We start from the raw sequence: 26,825 nt of genomic DNA, 5'->3' as shown, positions 1-26,825 counted from the left end.
GCTCTTTGAATTTTCATTTCAATAGAATAAAAAAAAAAAATCATTTCTTTGCTGGTGTCTCTGGTCTCAAAACACTGGATCTCCTGTCAACGGCACCAGCACCCACAGACTAAGAAGGAGAGGTGGCTCCGGGCTTGACCGCTTGCACATCTTGTATATAAAATGGTAGAGTTTCTTTTTAAATCTTTTTTGAGTTATGGTTGGTTTGACATTTTTAAGTAGTTTTTAAGAAATCAAAAGAAGAATACTCTTTCTTGACATATGACACATAAGGGTGACATTAAGTTTCAGCAACCACGAATGGAGCTTCACCGGAGCGCAGCTATGCCAGCTGCCTTCGCTAACCGTCCGTGGCTGCTGGGATGCTACCACGGCGGAGCTGAGCTGAAGGGACAGAGACTGGCCCACAAAGCCTTGATGATTTACTATTTGTCCATTCAAACAAGTCTGCTGACTCCTGATCTCAGCCATTTCTTCCTGTCCCTGCTCATGAAAAACTATGAACTGAGTTTGGCCTAAGCGTGAAAGGGATGAGAAGACCTTTGCCAAAGTGAAGCTGTCACCCCTAATAAAGTCATGGGGAGGACAAGATGCCATTCTGTCTTTTCCAAAGGAAGCCCATCCTCTGTGTCCCCGTTGTCCCCACCTTGGTAACTAAACACCTGGGACCCCACACCCCTCCTATTGCCAGGCAGCCCAGCCGTGCCCCCCCACCGCCCGCACGAACCTCTTTGGGACATCAATGTTCCTGGAGACCGGTCTGTAGGCCAGTGCCTGGGCTCCCAGCTCCGGGAGTGCCACTGGGGGCATGACGCACTGCAGCTCTGACAGCCACACTTCCTCCGCTTTGCAGCAGATCTGCAACTTCTGGTCCAACAGCCAGACCGTCACCTTGTCCTCGGCCCAGCTGTGCTGCTCCACCAGGCCCGTGCACTCCTGACCCCCATGCCACACATAAACCTGCAGGGAACAGCGGCCAGTGGTCAGCACACGGCAGTGCTCACCCCAAAGCTCTTGAGAGCCCAAGTTCGGGAGTCGGGATCGGCTTGCCATAGACTGCTCTCTGACTCACTCATCCTTAATTCACGAGTGTTTTGGTCTGAATGTGGTGAGAACTTAATCCCCAGGGCAACAGTGTTGGGAAGGGGCTTATCAAGAGGCAACTGGGCCATGAGGACTGCCCTCCTGGATGGATGAATGCCCCCACCTTGGGGGTGGGTCAGATATGACACCAGTGGGTCCACTCAGCTCCTTCTACTATCTCTCTTGTTGCCCTCTCCTGCCCCTTCCACCATGGGATGACGCAGCACAGACGCCCTCTCCAGATGCCAGTACCTTGATCTTGGACTTCCCACCCTCCAGAATCACAAGCCAAATAAACTACTGTACATAAACGACCCAGTCTCAGGTATTCTGTTATAGTAGCTGACACCGGACTAAGAGCAGATGTTCCCAGGTACCTGCTGCTCACCTGAGTACCTAGGCTAGATACAATGGATTCGTTCTTCCCCAAAAGAGGTCCTTATTCACTCTCTAGATTGGAAGACAGTGACCATGTCAGCAGCTGGGATTCCTCTGAACCTGGAATCTGTTCCCATCCTCCTGCTTGTCTCTGAAGTCCTATCTGCTGGCACCCACCTCTTGCCCAGAATTTCTCATACCCTGCATTCTTCCCTTCAAAGAATTCTGAGTCTCCCTGAGGATAAGCCAGAAAGGGGGAGAGGTAGGCTGACCACTCTCAAGGGATGCCTGGAGTTGGCAGGTCACTTTATCTCATGGGAAGAGAGGTCTGGGGGGGGGGGGGGCACAAGCCTCATGGGGAGACAGAAGGCAGAATCTCCATGGGCCCTTGAGAAAGCAATGACAGAGAACCCCAGGCATCTAAATGTAGGCCCAGGTGATGTTGGGTCCTGCCCCAGGGGAGGGAATGCTGGAAAAGGAAATCCACAATGAACTCAGAGTACATAAACCTCTTCATCCCCTAAAATATCTAAAGCTAATTCCAAGACTCAATCTCCTCTGTCTTTATGATCCTGAGATCCTTTCCCTTCTTCTGCAAAGCTGCAAACTGAAGCAAATGAAGAGACACTGAGCTAAGGCCATACTTCAGACTGAGGTTCTGAATGGCCCAGAATGTCTAGGCTCCAAACAGCAGCTCCAAACAGCAGCCAAGGAGGAGCCCGGGGTCTCAAATGAGGGACACTCTCTGCCCCAAGTCCAGGGATGGAGGAAAAGGTCTGTGCTCAAGCCAGGGCCTGTGATGGGCTACCCAGTCACACTGGGATCAACCTACCTTCTGTCCAGGCTGAAAGACCACTTGCTGAAGGCCTGCAGTGCCCAGAGCCTTGAGGACCTCCTTGGGTTGCTCTTGGCACGAAGGACCCTTAGAGGTGAGGAAGCGCTGAGGAGCGGCCCCCTCTGGAAGCTCTGCCTGTGGTTCCAAGGACGAGCCAGCCCCCGACGGCCCATCGGAGGCACTGGGTCCCAACACGCGGGCTCCCAGGAGGGACCGCTTACCAAGGCGGCGAGATAGCACGCTGGCCATGCTGCTGGGTCTCCTGGGGAGGCAAAGGTGACAGTGAGTCTTCTGTCACCATGCACAGGAATCCGAAGCTCACACAGAGCACTGCACGCAGCACGGCAGGCTCCAGTGAGTGCCCATCAAAACGATGAAACATTTTAAAGTGACTTTTATCGTTCTTTTATCTTTTTACAAAACTAATTCCCGCTCCCAGTAGGGCATTTAGAAAATACTGATGAGCACAAAGAAATCCAAGTCACTCCGGAACCTGCCTCCCAAAGATGTCTTGTCTCAATAGCATCCCACTCTCTTCTGAACATGTAATTTACATACTTTTATTTCTACAAAAATAGTATCATTGTTTGGTAAACTGAATTTTCACTTAGTATACTAGGTAAGTTTTTACTGTATTATTAAATGATATTCTATAAAAACAGTCAGTGGGCTGCAGGTGTAGCTCAGTGGTAGAGTGCTTGCCGAGCAGACACAAAGCCCTGGGTTCAATCAGCAGCACCAATCAAAAAAGAAAAAAATAAATAAAAATAAAAATAAAAACTGCCACACCATATTTTCTTAGGCAGATGCATCACTGCTGATTTAATACATTCCTGAATATTGTCCCTGAAGGCCATGTCCAAAGTTTTGCGATCTGAACTGCTCTGCCTGCTCTGAGAATCTCTGAGCACGCACGTCCACGCACTTCCTTCCCCGACATCCCCGGTACAACACTGCCAGGTGAAGCATGAAGACAACTGTTGGCGACTCGCAGGTTCCCAGGCCCAGCTGGGTCAATACTGCAGAGAGCCTTGGAAATGAGCCACACTCTCTCCTTGTCGTAGGAACACTCAGCACTGAGTGACCTGCCCACGGTGACAAAGGTAGCCAGTGCCAGAACCTCCAACCGGCTCACAGACGGCCCGGCCCTGCCCTGGCCCTGGCTCCCAGGACAGGGTCTTCTAGGGGAAGAGGAAGGGCCAGCATTTTGCCAGCTCATGCTGCCCTCCTCCCCTCAGCCTCTGTGCTTCTTCTCCTCCAGGTCCCACTCACACTCCCGCCTCTGAGGTCCCAAGCCCTCTGCTCCCACCATTTGTGTTTTCAGTTGGTACTTCACTGAGGAGTGGGCTTCCCAGGTGCTGTGGCAAATGTAAAAGACCAGGGTCTTCAGGACCTCAGCACCAGCCCAGAACGCCCTGCTAGGCTCATGCCAGCTACTGTTAGGCTAGGAGTCTCAAGAGGTGGCTCTACTACATTCCTCCTGCATCCCTCCCCTCTCCCCCAGCCCCACTCACATAAGGAAGCCTGTCAGTGGAACTTCCTTTGAAAGTTTCTATAAACCTTCTTCACTTTTCACCCTGGTCCAAAAGCTCCTCAGGGTTTATTGCGGTCCCACACCATCTCTCTATCTCCCAAATCCTGGCCCCTTTCCCAACTAGTCCAGCAAGTTCTGCTAGCAAGCATCTCTACAACAACAAACCACGAAGGGCAAAAATAACTTTAAAGGATAACAAGAAAGTTGCAAATACTGAGCAAAAGGGTCTGGTTGGTTTTCCCCAGAGCTTTACTCAAGGCCTCAAGGGCTGGAATCTGATAGCACGATAACTCCATTGTGAATTCCTGAGAAAGTAAAGAGCAGATCAGGAAAAGGTCAGAGTCACAGCATGCATATCACCCGATGAGGTGGCTGGTGACTTCACAGCCAATCACACTGTCTCAGAGTGCTTCACCACTGCAATAAAAAAGGATGAAAAATGCAAAGAGTAAATGCCTTATCACAGGGAAAATATGTTCAGCTAAGCTAAATGGGTTTTAAAACTCAGTTGCCTGGGCTGGGTGTGGCTCAGCGGTAGAGCACTTGCCTAGCACACAAGAGGCCCTCCCTGGGTCCCACTCCTCGCACTGCAAAAAAATCACTCCATTCAATTTCATTGAGCTGATGGAAGGTGGAGGAGGCCTGCAATGCCACCCATAGACGTCAGGTGGCAGCACCGACCCAGAGAAACAACCAACCCTTTTCTTGGCAAAAATCCCAGAGGCCACCCCCATTTCCAGAGCAGGAAGTTTGGGGTTTCTACCACTGAAAATGAAGACAGGGTAGAGTTTCCAAATTCCTGGGTTTTCCAGTCTTCAGACAGCGCCTGAGATGTTTGGCCGACAAACTCCAATGATGTTTTTGTAAGCCTTTTTCTTGTCTTTTTAAAGAATACTTTTTCTTTTGTCGGCGAGCCTGCTCTTTCCAAAACCCGCTAGATCTGCACCAAGTGGGTGAACCTGCCCACTTCCGTCTGCTCCCGCGAGGCTTTGCCTTCTTTCATTGCCTAGACTTCCACCTGAATTACACTTGAAAATGCACTTTTACCATTGGTTCTATTTATCACACTCCTAAATCTTAATTTTTTAAGCAGAGAAGAAGGGGACCTGCCTTTAGTAAGCATCCCCCAAAGCACTGGCTTTCACAAGCTGATTCTAATTTAATCCTCGGAGCACCATGAGATAAACACTTGGTCTCTGATTTCTGATGAGGCAACTGAGCTGCAGAGGAGTCATGCTGCCGAGGCCACAGGACAAGGAACCCACAGCCTTCGGTTTGAACTCATGGCTAGCTGGTGTCAAGGGTCATAGTCTTGCGACTAATGCAGTAGGTGTGGGATCTCTCAAATTAAAACATTCAATTAAGTTGCTTTTCATTACATGATGTTTTTCTCCGGCGTCAGTGACCCTGGATAGAAAAGACAGCGCCTGGCTCTGCAAGTCCAGACTTCCATTTCCCCAGCCAGGAAAACGTCCCCTCCATTTGCATCTTTGCCTCTTCCCTACAAAATGAAGGCCAATGCTTTTTGGTCTGCCCTTGTTCATCGGTCCAAGCCACCGTGAACCACTTAGTGGCTCAAGTTGGGGATGACCTTTATACACACGCAGCCCTCTGAGAGGCACAAAGGAATAACAGGAAAATGTAGCCAACTACGGCACGGAAGTAAAACGGGACAGCATCGCCAGGCAAGGCTGGGTGCCTCCCACATCAGCACACTACTGTGCCATTACGGCCCTGGTCTAGAGAGAAGAGGAAGCAAACAGCTGTAGGTGTGGGTGGACCTCAGAGCCTGCTCCTGGACCACTGCTGCTGTACACCTGCAGCCAGGTCCCACCCTCCTTCCCACAGGCTTCTCTGCCCCTCGCCTGCGGCATCCTTCACTCCTTCTTCCCGCCTCTACTTCTAGGCACTCACCCTCTTCTTGGGAGCTATCAATAGTTCAGTACCAGCCAACCACTAATTTGCCAAGTAGTTCTACAGCAGCCAAAAGAAACCAAGAAACCTCTATTTCAGGGAAACTGATAATATTTCAGTACACAGTCAAATGCCACTTTACGGTTTGACTCTCTCAGCTTACAGAATCCCTTGAACACAAACTCCTGCTAAAGACCTCTCAGGACAGTCGCAAGGCGACCGCGAGCCCTCCTATGCTTCCCACCCCTACCACTGTCACAAGTAGGAGGGGTTGGCAACCCTCGAATATGTATTTTGGTCAATGTCCAAAAAGGGTTAGCCCTTGTCCAGGCTCAGCAAACACATCCTGATGTGCTAATGGCCTTTAATGAGGACATTTGCCATCAGTGAAGTAACTGGAACTGACAGAACAGTAAAACAAACCCTCTCTGTGGTTCAGAGTTGCAAATTGCTATTTATTGTGGGACGGTTGCTGGACAACTGCATGTCTCAGCACACGTACGTGTGTGCACACATTCATACACAAGAGCTGCACTCTCCCGCCACCCCGCGACATTGCAACCTATGACATCACCTAGCCACACTTATAGGACACAGGTCAGAAGTCAGAGTGATTTATCATACAACTAGTGGATTTTGTTTTTTAAGTTAAGGAGGGTAAAGTTTGGAATAAGACTCCTATTTGCAAAAGCTGGGGTGCTACCTCTCTAATGAATAATTTATGGGTCAAGGTGATGGATATCAATCCTCTGCCAAGGGCTTCTGTGAAAACTCAGCTTTCTGTATATTTAAGATCTCCGTTGGTTACCACTGTAGAGAACAACAGTTTAAGTTGTTGGTCCAGTCCTCTCTTCTTGAGTTCTTGAGTCAATATCTTGTGCATCATTTTTAGACTTTTACCAGAAAGTTGTCTTTTCTTTAAGATGTGTAAGATTTTAGCTGAAGTTTTCTTTCAGTGTCATGTTCTAAACTCAACCAAAGGCCCAAATGCTGACGGCAAACCACCTCTCTTACTTTAAAACAAGACTTCAAGGAGAACAGGATTCACCAACAATTCTTTTAGCAATTCTTAGCCACTAACTCTGTTGTTAGACGGCATGCACTCTTGCAAGCATATTTATGATTATAAACAATTACGTTTATGATCCTCCTGGTTTGGAGGTCGCCAGGTGAACCTTGTCACATTCTGTCATCGCCACCTGCTGGTTCTCAGTTTGTTGTTGTTGTTGTTGTTGTTTCCCTTGGATGCCTTCCCCAGAGAACATGAAAAACTACTTTGGTAGGCATACTTTTCTTCACCTTGCTTTGGTTGGAAATCCCATCGAGGGCACCGCTACGCTAAAACTTTTAAATCTCTGAAATCATTTATCAAGTCTTATTATACAACTTTTTTAAATGGGTGTGGTATGTTTTTAACATTTTATAAGCTGGGCGTGGTGGGGCACACCTGTAAATCTAGCTCCTGGGGAGGCCCAGGTAGGAGGATCATAAGTTCAAGGCCAGCCCAGGCAACTTAGCAAGACGCTGTCTCAAAATAAAAAGTAAAAACAGCTGGAGATGTAGCTCCGTGGTAGAGGACTTGCTTAGCATGCATGAGGCCCTGGGTTCAATCAGTACTGCCAAAATTTAAAAATTACAGTACAAGCTGAAGATAGATGACACTGAGAACATTTGTGATCAACTCAATCTCTCTAAATCAGCTGGCCAAACAGTAATATTTTGGATTCTCAAGGGATTCCAATTATCGTCTCTGTCTGAAGTTTTTAAAAGAACAGAATATGTTACATTAGAGTGCCACAGTTTAGACTACCAATAAAATTAGGATGACAAATGACTCTTTGGACTGACAGGGACCTGAAAGACCACCTGACCCCCTGCAAGGCTGGGACCCTCCCTCCAGCATCCCCTGTACCTAGGCATCCAGGCTCCCACTACTGTGAGTAATAGATGTAATGGAATAACAAGGGGAGAACCAGGGCCCCAAATAACAGTGCTATTTTCATATTCTAGCAGATGGGCCAGAGAAATAGGTCATCTGGTCTGGTTACAGTTAGTTCTTTCCAGCAAATAGTAAATGATCCTGATCCACAAATACTTCTGTGGTCTGAAGGCACAACAGATATTCAATCAAGTAACACAGACCACTTCTGTTTAGAGCAGGAAGGGAAAAGGTCTTCACGGCTCTACCCGCAAACAAATGCACTTCCCCTTCCTTCATACCTCCCTGCCCACCTGCTCACGGAAGAACTGTGCCCTGTATTCACAACTATCCTGCCTTCGCTTGTCTGTACCAAAGTGCCAATTCCGAGCACAGCACTTGGCACACGGTTAGGGCTCAGGGACCTACAACTATTTCTGCTACAGATCCAGCATCCCTAATCTGAAAATCCAAAATGCTCCAAACTCTGAAACTCTCTGAGTGCCAACCTGATACCACAAGTGGAAAATTCTACACCTGGCTTCCTGTGATGAGCTGTAGTCAAAACACAGGCACACAAAAACACTATACAAAAGCACCTTCAGGTTAGGCGTACAAAATGTATAGGAAACACAAATGAGTTTTGTGTTTGGTGTTGGGTCCCATGCCCCAGATATATCATGATATATATGTAGACATTCCCAAATCAAAAAAAAAAAAAAAAAAAAAAAATCCAAAATCCAGCACACTTCTAGTCCCAGGCATTTCAGATGGGAGCTACAACGGCACGTCCTTAGCCCAGAAGCCCTCTGAGGCCAGAGATCGCATCATACTCAAATTCCACCCAGATTTGTGATTTCACACAGGTGACATTTCCCAGGAACAGAAAAGTCCCAAATTCAGGAATAATGTGTTCTAAGAAAGACCTGCTGCTTGCCCTGAAATGAAGACAGGTATCAGAAGCAGGGTAGAGTTTAAACAGCATTCAAACTAGATTCTAACACAGTTTTTATTAAAAAAAAAAAAAATAGTGGAGGCCATGGTCGAAAGAACAGGTATAAGTACAACCACTCAAGACGGCCTCCTGAGTGGGCAGCCTGTCCAGCACGGTCTCTGTCGTGCAGTGGGGGCAGGGCCAGCACGCACGCATACCAGGAGGAGTTGCTAAACCTGATCTAAACTGTGCTAAAACAACTCCGTGGAAGTCCAGGAGGCAGGGCGATGAACTGCTGACTTGGCACTTACCAGAGTCAGGGCTGGAGGGAGGGATCGAGGAACTGAGGGGCCCCTGGGAAACCACGCTGTGCTGGCTCCAGGAGTTCAGTGTTCAGGGTAGGATTCTGAAAACCAGCCCCTAAACCCAAAGTAGCAAGGACTGCTTGAATGGCATGTGGGTTGACACTATTACACACACCTCCAGGGGCTTTTCTTCTCTTTCCCGACTTCCCAGAAACTCAATAAAACATGGAGGAACAATGTTATCCCCATTTGATGGCTGAGAAAACCGAGGTCCCTCAAGAAGGCGACTTATTTGCTCAAAAAAGCTTGCAGCTTTCCTGACTCCTTGCTGGTCCAGTCCTCTCTTCTCCAGGATGGAGGGTGGGAGGCTCCAGTGTGAGGTTCACTGGGAAGAAGGGATCAACTGGAAGAACTTCCAGGAATGAGGCAACAGCTCAAAACAAAAGGTTGCCGCCCCAGACATAAACACAGACATGAGATTCTCAAAAGCCTAACAGTCAAGGACCGGTGGGGACCAGGCACCCACCAGAATGGAAAGCCTGGGTGGCAACATCACCTGAGGTGCCAACCCTGAGGCAGACACAAAGGGCTTGTTATGTTCTCGTTCCAGGAGGAAGGCAGAGGGACAGAGGAAGCCAGGTGTATTTAGTAGAAACGCTATTTGGAACTCAACAGCCACTGGTGAGGTCAAACAGATGAGAGTCGCCGTGAACAGTGAAAAATGGTTTAAGTGGAAAAATGGTCTGGAGCTCAGACGTCGCCTCAGTGAATTGCCTGAGAGGCCTGACAAGGCCAAATAGGTCAAAGGAAGTGCGGCCATCGCCTTGGGGGATGACGTGGAGTGCAGGACCCAAAACTCAAGATGAAGAGCCAAGCGCACGCAGGTAAGGTGGTCAACCAGAGACCCACCTGGAGAGAGTGAGTCAACTGAAGTGCCACCTAATGCCCCTTAGGAATCCAAGTCCCCTCTGGGAGCCACCTATCCAAAATGAAAGCTGTTGGCCAAAACCTTGGAAATTGTAAGTCACAAGAACCATGCTTTTGGGATGACAGACATTCCAGTAGCTGATACCATTTTAAAAACCTGAAAGAAGAGTTGAATGTTGGAACTGGTCTGTTCCAAAACCTGGATGGCTGAATAGCCAATAGGAATGGCTGTGTCTGGGGTGTACCAGGTTACTGCAGGTCAATTTAAAATCTAATTTTTACTTTTATTCTGACTCTCCAGTTAGCTATCAAGTGTTTTACGATTGAGGATAAGGACAGCACCCCAGTCCATCACCCTGTCAGTATCTCCTGAGGCCTCTACTCTGCTCTCCTGGGATTAGGTGCTGGAGGTCCTAAGACTGGCTCATCAGAATGGCTGTCAAATGTCCAGAAGAGGGTGGGTACCCTACAAGAGAGGAACCCTACACAGAGAGCCATGCCAGGGACCAAGCAGAGTCCACAACCAGATGCACAGGTCAGCCACCTCCGCGTGTGACCACCATCTCAGAGCCTCCATTTCCAGGTGGAGATGGGGAGGCACCTATCTCACCTATCTGCACGGTGCCTGGCACCTAGAATGCAACAGAGGCGTTTCTGCCCTCCATCTCTTGCCCCTAGACCCCTGCTTGGGAGCTAAATATCACCATAAGCAACTCAGAATACTTGGTTGCCACTGTCCAGCAGGCATCTAAAAATTGAGGCTGTGCCAAGATATCCCACCAGAACCTGTAGAACAATGACTGACTCAGGGAAATCCAGAAATTGACTGAGGCGAATCGCTAATTAACCAAAATCATAACACTGATTTCAGAAAGACAGGGGAACTGAGAAATCCAAGCTATTCCATGTCAAGGCCTGCTGGCCAAAATGAACCAATCCTTGGGTTCGGAGCTTAGAGTCCAAGGCCAAGTCAGATGACTTTGCGTCTGGAGTCCAAAGCCAGTGACCAGTCCCTGCCCATCTCCCACACCTCACTTCCAGCAACAGGCTGCCATCCTGCCCTGCTCCTCATGCCTAAATTCCACTCTTGGTGCCCTGCCCAGCATGGATCAAGGCCAGCTGCCAAGCTCCTCAAGGCCAGGCCTGGCCAGTCTCAGGGAGCTGGTCTGGCCCACACTGGTGCAGATCCACCCCTGAGCATTTACTCACTAGAAACCCAGAGCAGGAGGAACTACAGAAGAAACCTCGGCGCCCCAAAACACCTGCTGACGTGAGACACGGGCTCAGCTCCCGTGAACGCCCTGGGCAGAATGTTAAAAGCCTGAGATTCAGAGTCTGCCCTTGAAGGATCTGGGGTCCCACTGAGCTTCCACCTGGCTCACACAGTCAGCGCTTGTGCGCCAAACACTTCATGTGCTCCTGAGCTGCGTTCACAAACTCGTGTTGTATAACGAGATGAATGAACGAGCGCTGCCTCTTTCAGGAAAAAGCAAAAAACATCCAGTGATCTGACACTGAAGCCTGGAAAAAAAGATGGTTTTTAGAATTGAGCTCATACAGTTGGATGAAAATCCATGTTAAATTTTTAATTTTTTTGACATAAGCTAAGTAAGTTGAAATAAAATGTTATGAATCTAAAAAATACCAGCTGAGTGACCAGAGCTTGAGGGAGACAGGCCTGTTTCCCCCACAGTAAGCAGCAAGCCAGCCTCAGTGAAAAGAATATAGACACCACAGAGAGGATCATTTAAACACAGAGCTGGATGCAAGCTGGGGAGGGGACCTGCCCAAAGCGCAAAGCACTCTGGAAGGACCTTCAGGCAGCTCTCTCGGAGGAAGTCATTTGAGGAATGTTTATGACCCAACACTGTGGGGCTGAGAATGAGTCGAAAAAATAGGTCAAATAAGGGTTCATCCCACTCCTAGCTCAGAACAGCCATTCTTGTGAACAGAGCAACCACATTAACCAGGTTAGATATTCTGAGCCCATGTGACAAAATAAATGCAGGTTGATCACAGAGGTCAAATGGCCCACACTCACAGGTTTTGAGAGACATGAGAGAAGAAACTGCCATTCAGGAAGCCAGGAGTCCTGCCCTGCCCTGCCCTGCCCTGCCTGGGAGGACAATGGACATCAAGTTTTGCACTAGTATCAGGCCAGCAGGTGGAGAGTCATACTTGCTCAGGGCCCAGCAGAGCTCTAGAGTTTTTGAAGAAGAGGTACTGGAATGTTCACAAGGATTAAGTCACATCTAACTTCTTCATCAGAACTATTACAGAATAAACAGACAAGAGCATAACAGGAAACTTCGTATTATCGAAGCTGATATTCCTTTAGGAATGTCCTAATAGTTATCACTGATCAAAGACTTACATGCCAGTTGCTTGCTAAGCATTTCACAGACTGTACCTCCTTTAATCCCCCACAAATAATCTATGAGATAAAGTCCATCGTCATCCCCATTTTACAGATAAGCACACTGAGACCCGGGACAGCTGAGTCATTTTCCAGAGTCACAGAGTCAGAAAATGATAGAACTCAGCTGTGTGCTCAGACATGTCTGATTCCAAAAGCTAGGCTCTGTCTACTCTGCACAGCCAGAGGAAGCAAGCACAGAATGAGAGGCTAGATGGGATGACCTCCAAAAGGTCCCTGCTGCTAAACTCTTGGGTTGTGGAGAGGTTAATGTGGCGCTGGTGACTGTGGCACTGTGTTAGTCAGCTTTCTGTCACTGTGATAAATATCTGGAAGAAAAACAAAGGGACAAAGATTTACTTCGGCTCACAATTTCAGAGATCACAGTTTCGGAGATCTCAGCCCATGGTCGGTTGACTCCCCTGTGAAGGGCCTGGGGTGAGGCAGAGAAGCACAAAGGAGGAGAGTGGCAGAGGAAAGCTACTGAGTTCACAGGCAGCTACGAAGCAGAGAGGAAGGAGCTGGAGTCAAGGTATGGTCCCAGGCCACACCTGCAAGCATCCACTCCCCACAACCAGGTTCCACCTCCTACAGCTCCCACCACCATTCAACTAGAAGCCCCTCAGTGATTTTATCCATGGGGAGGTGAGTGTCCCCATGATCCAATCACTTCCACAAACCCTGTCTGAGCACTTAGAAGCTAAGTATCAAGCGCAGGATTACACACCAGGACCAAGCTACCTTTTTTCCCCCAGTGCTGGAGATCGAACCCAGGGACTTGACTGACAAGCGAGGCAAGAGCTCTACCACTGAGCCACATCCCTAGCCCTACAGTTGTTCTCATTTCACCATTTGCAGATATTCCAAAGAGAAGGAGAAGGCACAGTGAAACTGTCTGGGTTGCTAAAGAGAGCTCAAACTTTGCAATTATAAGATGCTGGGCAAATGACTTCACCTCTCAGTGTCTCAGTTTCCTGTGCCTGTAAAACGAAAAACCACTGGTGCTTAGCCCAAAGGACAATTTGGAGCTTTCATGAGGCAGCGATTTTTTTTTTTTTTTCCAAAAGTACCACGGTTTTTAAGAGTCACCAAGCTCCTCTTCCCAGATATGATTCCCATGTCCAAGAGAAGCACAATGAGAAAGAAAATACTACAAAAATGCATATCACATTAGAGTACATAATAAATGTTAACCTATAAATAAATAAATAAATAAATAAATAAATAAGAACAGGGGCCAGACAGAGTGGTGCATGCCTACAATCCCAGTGCCTCAGGAGATTGAGGCAGAAGGATCATAGGTTCAAGGTCAGCCTCAGCAACTTAGCCAGGCCCCAAGCAACCTGGCAAGAGCCTGTCTCAAAATTAAACATAAAAAATAAAAGGGCTGGGGGTGGCTCAGTGGCAAGGCACCCCTGGGTTCAATCCCCAGTACAAACAGATGTACACACATGCACGCACGCACACACAAATAGGCCCCACACTAGGTGGTGGTGAAGAGCCAAATGTATGAGGAGATTGTAGGTAAGGGTTTACACAAATGAGAAAACAGCACATTTTAACACTGACAATGGCAGTGTGAGAGATGGGGTCAACCTTGTAAGAATTCTGTGGTAACAGTCATAACCACTACAGGGACCTCTGTCACTATCCATCAGACTGCCATCTTACTATAATCACAAAGGCCAAAAGAGCAAAAATATCCTGCCCAAGGCTACTGTAAAAGTACTGAAAGTCAGAAACAAACCCAGTGTCCACCCTGTCCGAATTAGAAAATTACCTACCCTAGAAAAATGGCCACTGCCCATCAAGGACAAGTTGCAAAGCCGGAGAATGGTCAACCTGCATTTGCTGCAGGACGGGAGGGTAAGCTAAGAAGACCCCACTCTTCAGGCCAGAAAGGTCAAGGCCAAGAGGGCCCTAATAGAACCCACCAAGTGAGAGGAAGGGGCACTGACTTGGTCACCAAATCCTGAAATGACAGAAAAAGGAGGCCCTAATACCCACCAGAGACCAGAGAGGAGATGCCTAAGAACTTCAAAGAAGCAAGCGAAGGCTGCTCCTGGGCCAAGACAAGGGTACAGCTGAGAGTGTGGGTGTCCAGGGTCAGGAGCAGGGCTGGTTCACCACCTCTATGTGAGGATCTGAAGACCAAGGCACAGGCAATCACGGAGCCTGCAAAAGGCTCTGCTTCCTCCCAACTGTGTGACCAGTGGCACCAGCCCACAGCCAGCCTTGAGGCTGTCTTCGAGAGGGACATGGCCACACCCTCCCTTGCCATACAGGTTCTAAAGAGCATCAGTCAGACTTGATGTCATTAACATTCATGTTTTCCAGGAGTTCTGCAGAGAGTTGGAGATGGTAGCCAGAAGCATAAATAACAGAGAGGCAAACACTATTTCCTCTAATTAACATAAGCCACGAGTAACAGTGGCACGGTTCTAGATGCTCTTTAAAAAAAAAAAAAACAAAACAAAACAAAAAAAAAACACTAAAAAAAACTTCCAAATGCCTCAACTTCAGCTTGAGTGTTTGAGCCACAATTTGTATTTTAAAAATGACCAGGAGAAGACCCACAGATGCAATGCAGGTCTACAGTCAAAGAATGGACTGGCCCTAGAATTTATCACCCAGAATACACTAACGGCTCTTCATGCATCCTGACTTTTCCCCACGCAAGCACTATCGATATACAGGCCAGGTCCTGAAGGCAGGGACCAGACATAATTAACTATGAGGCGCAGAAGAGCACTTCCTAACATCAACCCTCTTGACAACCAACAGAGACCTGTGTGGCCCACAAGGGCAGGGGACAGCCCACACCTAGCACATTTCAAGTCCTGGTCTAGCCTTCCAATGACTGTCTGAGCAGACTACAAGCATCCCTGGGCCTATAGTATCTCTAAGCAAAGAAGTGTCCCTATAATGTGCCTCTGTCACAATGTACAATTGAAGTACCCCACTACCCTGAGATTCCACTTTCTCAGAACCTACTCCAGAGAAAACTCACAGGTGCTGCAAAGAGCCACTTGCAACAATGTTTTTTGTAACAACATTTGTAACAGAAAAGGATCAGAAGTAACTTATATGTCCATCCACTAGGAAAGGAGAAACAAGTGTTAAGCCTTCTATTTCTGAGAGAGCAAGCAAACAGGAATTAAATAAGATCAAGAAGACCTGAACACTGACAAGACACCTTGGTGTGGTATATGAACGAGGAGTACAGTGCCCTTGACTTTCTGCAACCCCCAGAGGCATAAATGTAAGTATGTGAAGCATCTAAAGAATACCAGCACCCCCAGGACAGTGGCCAGCCTCCAGGGAAAGGATTGAGATTAGGAGTAGTGGTCAAGGAAGAAGCTTGGTCTGGAGGATTTGTACTCTTTTCCCCTACAGAAAATGTGTTCATGTATTACTTATATAATGAAATTTTCATGCAATCATTTAATTTTTAAAAAGGAAGAAAGAAAAGAAACAGACCCTGCTCGATACATTTTTATAATGAATTTAGGAGTGATCTTCTCAAGTCTGGCTCAGTTTGCCAGGAGGCTGAGAGCAGAGCAGCACGTATCTGCATTCCCTGCCAGCAGTGGGCTTTGCCACACAGATCTGGTTTCAGTCTTACAAGCCCAACTCCGTAACGCCGAAGACTCTTAAATTCATAGCCAGACAGTTCAAGGGAGAGGCTTGAAAAAAAAAAGAAAGTTGTCAGGGGACTTCTGGTAGTCCAAGAGATGTACCAGAAGGAACTCCAGTTCTTCTAACCCAGCGATTCAGCTCTCCAGCACAACACACTACAACACACACAGGCACATAGGCGCACACACGCACGTACCGATTAGGTGGCCCCTGCTCAATCGTGCTTCCTCCACACAAGGAAAAGCTAACTGTGCCTTTGACTTTTCCATTTGGGAACTGTGATTCCTTGCAATGAAAGGAAAAAATCTGAACATCCCATCAGACAAATGCTAAAACATTATTATTTACTTTCTGGGGTCTCCTAATCTTGTAGGACATTATTGTTGTTGTTATTATTATTATTATTAATGTTTATGTTTATGCTTTGCAGTGCTGAGAGTCAAACCCAGGGCCTCATGCAAGTTAGGCAAGTGCTCTACTACTGAGCTAACCCCTTGTACCAACAGTGACTTTTAAATACACACACACACACACACCTTCACCTCTTCAAAGCACTACTTAGAGAGTCCTTGGAAACATATAATTATAATATTAAGAACTGAATAGGCGAAACTATAGTGGTAGAAATCAGATCTGTGGCACTTCCTGTTGGGGTGGGCATTACCTGGAAATGGTCACAAGGAACACTTCTGGGGTGACAGATACATTTTACTGTCATATGCAATTGTTAAAACTGATTAAACAGCACCCTTGTGATCTGAACATTCCACTGTATGTAAAATGTACCTCAAGTGAAAAAAAAAAAAAAAAAAAAAAAAAAACCTGCTCAAACTCAGCCTCTCTCCCAGCGTCAGCCGAACTCCAAGCTGTCCTGTGGGACTTGGCAATCTCTCTGTGGTGCTATGTAAGGTGTGTGAGTAGCATGTGGCAGTTGCCATAAAAAGATAATGTGACCAACATGGACAGAGGGCACACAAGTTTAAGGACAGCACAGCAAGAACAATATGTATGCTACAGCAGGAGAAAAATAGAGGAGAGCAAGTTTTAATTCCCCTGCACTCAGTTACTGAATATGGTTGTTTTCACTAAGAGTTTTATGACTTCCCAGCACTCAAAGAAAAAAAAAAGAGATTGAGAACTGTTATTTCTTATTTTCCTTTTTTGTTTGTTTTAGAAAAAATGTATATGTTAGTCTAACTCTCCCAACCCCATTACATTTGCCCACGGAACCGATTCAATGCTGTTCAGCAAGCCCACGCCAATGTGACAGACACCACGCAGGGTGGAAATGATGCGGAAATAAAGGAGACCCAGGCCATCATCAATTTAGCTCTAAATAACCAAGTTCTGCCTATACATCTTACATACACCTAACGATGCCACTCCTTGAGTTGATGTGCCCCAAAATACTCTATTCCATGTCAAAAAGAGCACTTCCTGCCAATACCATTTTTGAAATGCCAGAATAAGAGCATGAATCACATGGAGACAGAAATCATCTTGTGATGTTCTCCAAGGATGAGATAAACCTCTGTGCACTTTGACTCAATAACTCTTGCAAGGTGAGTTGGCCCAAGCAGTGCCCTAACAAGAACGACAGTCATCAAAACTCAGGAAGAGGAGTCTAAAGAATTCTAAGAACCAGGGTGTATTTTAAGTAAACCATATATGTAAGCAAAACTTGAGCAACATTAAATCAAATTTTCCACATGTACACTATAAACAAAGAATAAAAATTTTTAAAAATATTTAATTCAAACCACAAACTTACTGCCCAATATTAACTAAATACATGCCTACCTGGAAAATCCTCATCAAAAGTCTCTTCAAATAAATGTGTCTTCCCCTGTTCTTTCTGTCACTAAGCTACAGAGTAATCAGAAGGCCCAGCCCCATCCCTGGTGTCAGAATGGTCTTGAACGTACGTACTATGCTGGTGATTTAAGTTCACAGTGTGACATGAAGGAACAAGGGGTGCTCAGAGGTACTTCCAGGTCCTCCATAGTCAAGCGGAAGACCCAGCATCCAACCCTGGGGTCTCGTCATGATTTAGTCAAGAAACTGGCCGATGATCACATTGTTCTGTACGTCAGTGCCAAGTTGGTCATCATCACCTGCCTCTTCCCCCACTTCTGGCTTCTCCTAAGGACCAACTTCCATTTTCCAGCAGCCCCAGGGCCACAGACTGAGTCCCAACTCACCTTACAATTTTCCCTTCAGCCTTCTAAATGATCTCAGAAGAGCCTTTCAAAATGTTAGAAACCGGGGGCTGGGGTTGTGACTCAGTGGTAGAGCGCTCGCCTAGCATGTGAAGCACTGGGTTCAATTCTCAGCACTGCATATAAATAAATAAAATAACGGTCCATCAACATCTAAATATACATATACATACGCACACATATACATATAATTTTTTTTTAAATGTTAGAACCAGTGCTGGGTGTGGTGGCGCATGCCTATAACACCAGCTACTCAAAAGGCTGATGCAGAAGGATCACAAGTTTGAGGCCAGCCGTGGCAATTTAGTGAGATCCTACCTAAATAAAGTTTTTAAAAAGGGCTGGGATGTAGCTCAGTGATAGAACACTATGCCTAGCATAGATGAGGCCCTGGGTTTGATCCCTAAGGTGTGCTGGTGCGTGCAGGTGTGCACATACACAGAAACTTATATACTGGAATTTATTATAAACACTTTTTTTTTAAAAAATTACATGATATTGATTCATACTATGCCAATGGAGGCATGGCCTCTATTCCATGCTATCTTTCAGCTTCAACAAGTCACTTAATAAATGACCCTGAAAACTGGAAGGGGCTTGGAGGTCTGCCTAACACCTGCCCTTCTCTTCCACAGCACCCAAATTGACAGCCCTCAGCCCTACTTGAATACTTCCAGCAACAGGAAACTCACTGCTCCATGGGGCAGACAGTCCCACTGATCTGCAACTAGAAAATCCCTTTACATGTTGAACCTGAAATCTGTTCTTCCCATCTTTACAGGTAGAGGGGACCCATCAAATACAGCATAATTCTGCAGAAAAGGAATCTGACTCTATAGAGGATAAGCAATTGTTCCTTCTGTGAGTCACATCCAATACCAGGAACAAAAACACTCATGTCCACTTATCCCTACGCCTGACAACCACGGCAGTGTTTTGAAGGTGCTATTGTGTTCCCAGCCCAGGAGTATTCTCTAGTCATTCCCAATTCTACATCATCCTAGTCTCCCTTCATGGATCATGTCTTGCTTGCTCATGTTCCTTTTAAATTGTGATTCCCCAGTGGTCCAAACTTAATGACCAGCCATGGTCAGGAAGATAATCCTCTGATTATGAACGCTGAGTATTTAAAAGCCTTCATCCACTCACGGCTCACATTAAACTCAATGACCTACCTCTCCTTAGTGGGCTGCACCAACCCTCAGGTGGGGAAACCAATCTTGTTTTGTGACTTCCTGTGCCCAACCCAGGTGTTGACACCCAGCAGGTGGATTCTCAACAGTCATCACTGAGCGCACCATCTTTCCATTCTATCAACAAAATATGCTTAAAGTAGCAGTATTTTTCCCACTGGCAATAACTAAAATGTGAACAAAAGAAGCTAGGCATGGTGTTGCACACCTACAATCCCAGCAACTTGGGAGAATGAGACAGGAGGATCACAAATTCAAGGCCAGTCTGGGCAATTTAGTGAGACCGTGTCTCAAATAAAATTGTTAAGAAACAACTGGGGAATGTAGCTCCATGGTAGAGCATCCCTGGGTCAATCCCTAGTACAGAAAAATATAAAATAAAATTTTAAAAAAATAAGTAACTAAAAGAAAGTCACTCACCTTGACCCTCCTAGAAGCAACCAATATCATATTTTGTTATTAGTATTATTAGTCTATTTCCTTCCAGTCATTTCCTACATGCATTTTTTAACATTAGAAATTATATTGTTGACATACATTAACTTTTAGCAGAAACATTCTTCCCTTTATTTTAAAACTATTCCTAAATATTATTTTTCATAACTTCATAACACTTGTTATAAAGACACACCCATCAGAATTCACCTGTTCATTATCTCCAGCCCACACCACTGGATGTTTTGTTTCTAATTTTTTCACTAGTTTTTTTTTAAATCTCTGAATAATCTCTATGCATAAAACATTATCTACATCTTGATAGGTCCCAGTTATATCACCAGAAATTATCTTATCAGAATGGATGAACATCTTTATATAGTAACAGTTCACAATTTTAAAATTAAATCACACTTTACATTTATTCCTTACTGAACTTCTTTTCTTTTCTTTTTTTCTTTTTTAATTTGGGCTCCTCCTCAAGATAATGACTTTGAACTTTGAGTTATCCATTAAATAAGTAGCCCACCCCCCATGTCTGTGCCACCAACAAATCTGATGAGCATGGACGGCTTCTGTATCTTTATCAACAACACTGGGAATATGCTGAACAGATCAAAGTCAAGAACAGAACCCAATGGCACTTTCAGACCTCCTTCCAGGCTGACTCAGGGCCAATAATTAACAATTTTTGCATATGACTGTCAAGTTAAATTAATAACACCATCCAGCCCGCCCCCATTTTACCACTTCTGATTTAATATGGACAATTGTGTCTCAGGAAACCGTTAAATACTTCACTAAAGCCAAAACATACCATAGCTGCTGCCTTGTTCTCCTGGTTTAATAGCCAGACCATCGTGTGAACAGGAGGTGGATTCAAGTTGATATGACTGAGTGGACTTCTGGTTAGTCTTGTATCCTACAGTCACACATCTTTAAGCAAAATGCACTCCAGTCTCAAGTTTATTTTTAATGTTATAAAAGCGACATTTTTAAGTAACTGACTGTTGTCCTACCTATAAAGAGCAAGATGACTACCAATCAGTCCCTCTTGCCCACAGCTCTCCTGGGGAGAGCTCTGACTCATGGGTGGTTATGGACTCCTCAGAGTAGAGCAGAGACCAATACCTAGGTCTTCAGGTGGTCCCCCAATACACCAAGTTTTCTGCGACCATTTGCATCAACACCCATGCCTAGGCCAGCTATTCTATGGTCATTTGAGTCGCTCAGGATTCTGGATGCCTGCCTCCTGAGGCCAGACGGGAGTGAGGGAGAGGAGAGAAATGGCCCCGCCCTTCTTCTGGTTCTTCCTTTAGCACTGGCTCACAGAATCAAAGCTTCTGAGAATCTAATGTCATAAGGCATTTGACAGCCATGACTCACATCTCACCAAGTTATTACCCCAACATCATCCTGAGACACATGCCAGGAGTCATCAACTAATCATGCCAGCCAGAAGTGGGAAACAGGGACGTCGAGAGACCTTGGCATCACTGGAGATCTGCCCTGTTACGCAGAGCACAGGTCACCATTTTAACGACTGTAATAATGAACGAATAATGTTCTAACGAACACCATTTTAATCACTGTAATAATACTTCCAAGTCCCCACTAGCATCTCCTCAGAAAGTGTTGCTGGCTTGCCTAAAACAAACCCACTGCACATGAATATCTCAGATTCCATGTCACACTCTTCCCAAAACACTCCATGGCCACCCAGAGCCCAGGAGACAGCTGGCTTGACATTGGAGGCTCTTGAAAATGGAGGTGACAAAGCCAAAAGCCAACAGGCTCAGCAGAGAATGTAAAGCAATTGAACCAAGGCCACAGAAAGCCATTGGGACCATGACAACTGGGGACCCAAGGCCTGTCCTGTCTCTTCTCCGTAAGGGATAGCCACCCCTCAGCTTAAGATGACTGCCAAGACTGACCCTTTAAAAGAGCCCCAAATCGTGAAGTTTTCTGCACTGTTTTAAGACTTCTGTGTTGTCCAAACTAGAACATAACTGTAGGCTTAACACATTCTGCAGGTTACCCCTTCACAAGCTCTATACTACCTATGACCCTAAACCACCTTTCCAAACTGATCTTTCCCTACTCTTGTACAAGAGCCCTCTGTTCTCACTCTCACACAAGCATGGCTTACCTGTTCCTAACCCCAAGCCCTGGCTCCCTCTGCATCATGTACCCATGAGACACTCCAATTGCTCATCCCAGACTTCCCTCCTGATTCCAAAGAAGTTCTCCAAGCCACACGGCACACATTACTCCCCACTTCTTTAAAGCCTAATGTGCTTATTTTTCATTTTGGCATTTAATCTTCTTACCTTGCTCCTAATCTAAGGTATACACTATCTCTCCAACCAGACTGTGCACTTTCCATACCTCTCTTACACTTCCTTCTACCTTTGGCACTGGGAAGGGTAGCTCTGCACATGAGCAGCTTAATAAATACTTACTGAATGTGAAAAATTCTCTCTGGGCTCTTTAAACTGTGGGTTATGGTCCATTAGAGAGTGGTTAGATCAACTTAGTGGGAGACAATAGCATTTTTTAATAATAAAAAAATAGAATAGGCAGTAAAAATGTTAGAAATTACACCAAGCCAAAAAAAAAAAAAAAAAAAGGCAGTACTTCATGAACTAAGTTTTTTTTACATACATGATCATGTGTGCTATATCTTATTTCTTAGTGTAGATCATGGTTAAAACTGCAGAAAACACTGCTCTACAGTAAATAAGCCAGCTCAACTGCTGGCTCCATGCAATTATTTTTTGAATGCTCAGATATTTCCTTTAAAGAAAAAATATCTGTTTTGTGCCCCCGAAGGTTCCCCTTCTAGGTCCTCTTCCCCTGCCAGTTCACGCATCCTGCGTCTCACAGAAACAAGGAGGCTAAGTAACTGTAATTACATTCTCAGCTCATTCAGCAACCTTTTGCAATCATCCTTCAAATTCAGATGTTGCAAGTTGAGGCTTGGGGAATTTGTTCAGCAAATCACCCTAAGTCACCCTTGTAAGAAGAAAGCAGAATTCAGAGCTCAGGAAAAATGGCACTGGCTCCCCTCTGCTGCAGGTCACCAGAATCAGGGGAACTGGCAACTGAATCAAGTTGGGATGGACCCAGACCCTACAAAAGACAGTATCTGAAATATGTTCATTTTCTTTTGCTCTTGGAAGAGAGTTGGGAACTGGGAAGGATAAGTTGGGGGTAAGGAAACAGTCATGAGCAGTCTGGTTAGGTTCATAACCAACCAGCCCAAAAGTCTCATTATATGAGTAGGTCACTATCACCCTATGTGCATATGTGATTATATGACCTGTATAACTCTACATCATGTACAACCGGACAAATGAGAAGTTATACTCCATTTATGTGTGATATGTCAAAATGCATTCTACGGTCACGTACAACGAATTAGAATGAAAAAAAGGGGGGGGGCAATATGCAATATCCCTAGTCCCAAAGTTCTCCCCTCCCCTTTCAGATCATGTTGATGCTCCATCCTCCCCCAGCACAAATGGGACACTGGGACTAGCCCAACGAAGCAAAGTTCAACATGCTTCAAAGTCCAACAATTTACACCTTTAGCAAATCCCATTCTACTTCTCTCCAATTCCACTCTCATGATTACAAGACTAAATGACCCCATTTTCCTAGGAGCCCCAATTCCCCAAAGTTGCTTCTCCAACCTCAGGATCAATAGCAGGCAGTGTCATGTGAATGGCAATACAGGAGGGATAAGCAGAAGTCCCCCAAGTCAGAACCTGAGTCCAGCTCACACCCTTAGCCCTCTGGCAGGAAGACTCCCCACTTATTCTGAGTACCTTTCCTCTCCCTCTCCCTTGCTATACCCCATGGGTCCCCATCACTCTCATAGCCTCAGCTGCTGGTAGGACACCTCCATGGGGACATTGTAGCAAACCCAGGAAACTTCTCTACAGCCTGAGTGTTGATTACTTCTCTGCACAACACACATTTCTGATTTCTCGCGTTACCAACTACAGCAATTCTAAGGCCCTGGTGTATAATCAATTTCCACAAAGAATTAATTTCCATTCATCTCTTCCTTTTGCCCTGCCCCTGACAACAGATGATTTCAACAATAACGTTTCTAAAACTCACCCTCCTTTCCATTTCCAATTAAACCCAGTCCAAACCCTGGGCACTCCACAAGCACAACAGCCTACTAGCTGATCTGTCTCCTAACATTACTTTCAAAACCTTTCCAAGTGCTGTTTTGTAACATCATTCTCTGGCCCAAAAAAACTTTACTGTCTCCCCAGTATACACAGGGTAAAGTGCAATTCCCCAGTCTGGCTTTCTAGGACTTTCACAATCTCAACCATTGTTCCTCTCCATCTTTATCTCCTACTGTTCAGGAAACATTCCAAGGTAGCCAAGGCCATCTCCTTGTCTCTTAGGAAAGCCATGTTCAGTACCACTCTGTAACCCATCTCATCTTCCAAGAATATTGTGCTGGTAATTCCTGCCCATAGTTCCCTTCTCTGACCTCCAAAAGCACTATATCTACATCTCAAATTTGGACAGTCAACTGTGCCCAGCCTGGAAGTCTTATTTCACAGGCTCAAGTCTTTCTGGGTCTTCCAGGAGATTTTAAACCCTCGAGGGAATCATCCCACTATCCTTCCTCACTTCCACTGTCGTCCTTCTCTTGGCTCTGGGTCTTGCCAGTGACTTATTCTGCACATGCAAAACTTATTTCAAAACCAGTATACCAAGCCCAGTCCCCACCTCTAACCTTTCCTTTATCTGCTTATGCCCCCACAATTTGCACTAACTTAGGCAGTCATAGCCTTTCACTTTGAACTTGAGCTCTCGAATCACTTCCAGCTAGTGGATAGACTTCCTGAGGCCTTAGATTTCACGTGTGCCTCTTAACATCTGCCAGAGAACACAGCAGCTCCCCAGAAGGACCTGTGGAGTTGAAGGTAATTGCTATGTTTCCAGTTCCTCCAAACCATGAACTTCCATTTACACAACACCTTTAGGAGGGTGTTGGAAAGCCTTCAATACCTGTTGATCACTCACTTTGAAGCTGCCCAGTTACACCTTTCTGCAAAGGGGATGTAGAGAAAACAGGGACTGCCTGGTGGCCTGGCATCATGGGAAGGAACGCCTGGTGGAAGTCCTCCAAAGCCAGAGAGCTGCCTGAAAACAGGAGGCAGGGGCATATCTCTCGCCTGTCAGCTGGGCTTCTTGAGATTTCTAAGTCAACCCTAAAGCGAAGACACTAGCCTGAACTCCAAAGCAGGGAAGAAAATGCCGCCTTTGGAATTGTTTGCACACGACAAACTCCCTGTACAGGCCCCCACTAGGGCACCCCATATGCCTACAGTGCCACGGTCAACGAGAGACAGGGACATGGGGTGAGAACAGGCATGCTGAGAACGCCGGGACAGAAAGGGTGATGGCCAGAAACGTTTTGAGAGAGGGTGCGGGAGCAGCCGGCCGGTGGAGGGTGTGTCGTGCCGCCTGTCCCGCAGCCCAGCGCTCACACGCTCGTTCGCGGGAGTGGGCAGGAGCGCAAGGGGCGCCGGGTTGGCGGCCCAGCCGGAAAGGATCCGGGAGCGCGCAGGTTAACCGGTCAGTCTCCCTCCGAGAGGCGACTCCCGACCACCGCTCAAAGTTGGGAGGGGGATCCGAAGAGAGCGCCCGCGACCGCGAGATAAACAAGGCGACGCACCGGAGGGCGCGCGGCCACCCCTACCCGGCCACCCGGCCAGCGCCGGCACTGTCGCAGCGCCCCCGCGCCCCGCCCGCCGCTGCCCCGGCTGCGCGGGCCTCCGGGCCCCCGGCCGCGGTCCAGGCCCCGCGGGCGTGCAGAGCGTGGGAAGTTCCCGGCCGCCCCCGTCCCCAGGCTGCAGCGCCGCGAGGTCCCCGCGCCGCTCACCTCGGCCCGCCACGAGCAGCAGCGCGGGCCGGGCAGCTCCCGCTCGGACGGCTTCGCTCCGGGCTGCAGCCGCCGCGGCCCTGCCCGCCCACCGGCGCGGCCCGCAGCCCAGCTCCGCTCCGCTCCGGCCGCCCTCCCGCCGAGGCTCAGTTCGCGCCCACCTGGCCGGCCTGCCCTCCCTCTCCGGGACACTGCGCTCACGTACGCGGCCGCGGCCACAACCCGGCCCGGATTCCCCGCCCGGGAAGGGAGCGCAGGAGCAGCCAGACTGCGAGCGGACGAGCGAGACTCGGGGACAGACACACCCCCCCGCGCCGCCCAACCCGCGCGCCCCCAGCCCCAGGCGCCGCGCGCGCACGGGCCTGCGCGCCCCTCCTCGGCCACGCGCACTCGCCCCCCACAGCCCCCGCACGCCGGGGATACACACCCCCAGTCGCCTGTAGACAGTCGGCGCTCAATAAGTGCCTGAGCAACTCCTCAGCACATGCGCACTTGAACCTGACCGAGTTGTGACCCACCCCACCCCCGCCCCCAAATCGGAACCGGCAGCTGCAGCCCCGAACCAAACTTGAGTGTATGGCCTTTTTTTTTTTTTTTTTTTTTTTTTTTTCCACTGAACCGCAAACCCAGCCAAAGTTTCTCGCTGTTGTTTTTCCAGGCCTGGCTCTGGGACAAGCTTCTCCGAGAGAGACCGAGCTCGCCCCAGGGCGGGAAAGGAAGCCAGAAAGCTCTGGGCGCCGCGGACCAGAGCTTGGCGGGGGCCACAGGGACCCAGGCCGCGCAGGCCGGGCGCCCAGAGCGGGTGCGGCAGCGCCAGAGGGAGCGAGTGCTAAAAACCAACCTTTCCATTTTCCTTTTGGCTGTTTTCTTCCCCGCTTTATGACATTTTACTCGTTTGCAGTTGTAAAGTGAGGCGTTATTTACCGTTTCTGGAAATAAATGGGAGAAAGTTAACTATTAGCCTCCAACCCTTATGTAAACAATACTGGTTTCTTTTGGCACCGTTAGGCTCTGGCTTTTGGATAATTTGTAACAAGGAGAATTGAAGTTGTTCCATTGTGTTGCTCAATGTTTTTCCTAGATAAGACTAGAGCCACAACGGTAGTAAGAGGGCCCGGTGTCTATATGCGAGGACATATATATTTATATCCAAACAAATTTAATGAATTGAAGAGCAA

At 47.2% G+C, this 26,825-nt stretch overlaps 1 protein-coding gene across 3 annotated transcripts in view; it reads right to left on the bottom strand.

The window, feature by feature from the left end:
* Positions 1 to 26,511, bottom strand: part of ZNF395 (zinc finger protein 395) — a 37,507-nt gene extending 10,996 nt beyond the window's left edge. Inside the window, exons 1-3 of one of the 3 annotated variants that reach the window (XM_079139953.1) lie at positions 26,489 to 26,511; positions 2,294 to 2,558; positions 728 to 960 (exon numbers count right to left, since the gene is read on the bottom strand). In XM_079139953.1, the coding sequence (XP_078996079.1) occupies positions 728 to 960; positions 2,294 to 2,558; positions 26,489 to 26,496 (506 nt within the window). In that variant the 5' untranslated portion in view covers positions 26,497 to 26,511. Of the gene's footprint in view, positions 1 to 727; positions 961 to 2,293; positions 2,559 to 25,647; positions 25,912 to 26,074; positions 26,173 to 26,488 lie in introns of those variants that run through there. The other 2 variants (XM_079139955.1, XM_079139954.1) reach the window with 2 other exon arrangements.
* Between the last annotated feature and the right edge of the window lie 314 nt (positions 26,512 to 26,825).

Source organism: Sciurus vulgaris, assembly GCF_902686455.1.
Source record: "Sciurus vulgaris genome assembly, chromosome: 5".
NCBI classification, from domain to species: Eukaryota; Metazoa; Chordata; class Mammalia; order Rodentia; family Sciuridae; genus Sciurus; species Sciurus vulgaris.
Note: the sequence above shows the minus strand (reverse complement) of the source record. Positions and strands in the feature narration are given on the sequence as shown.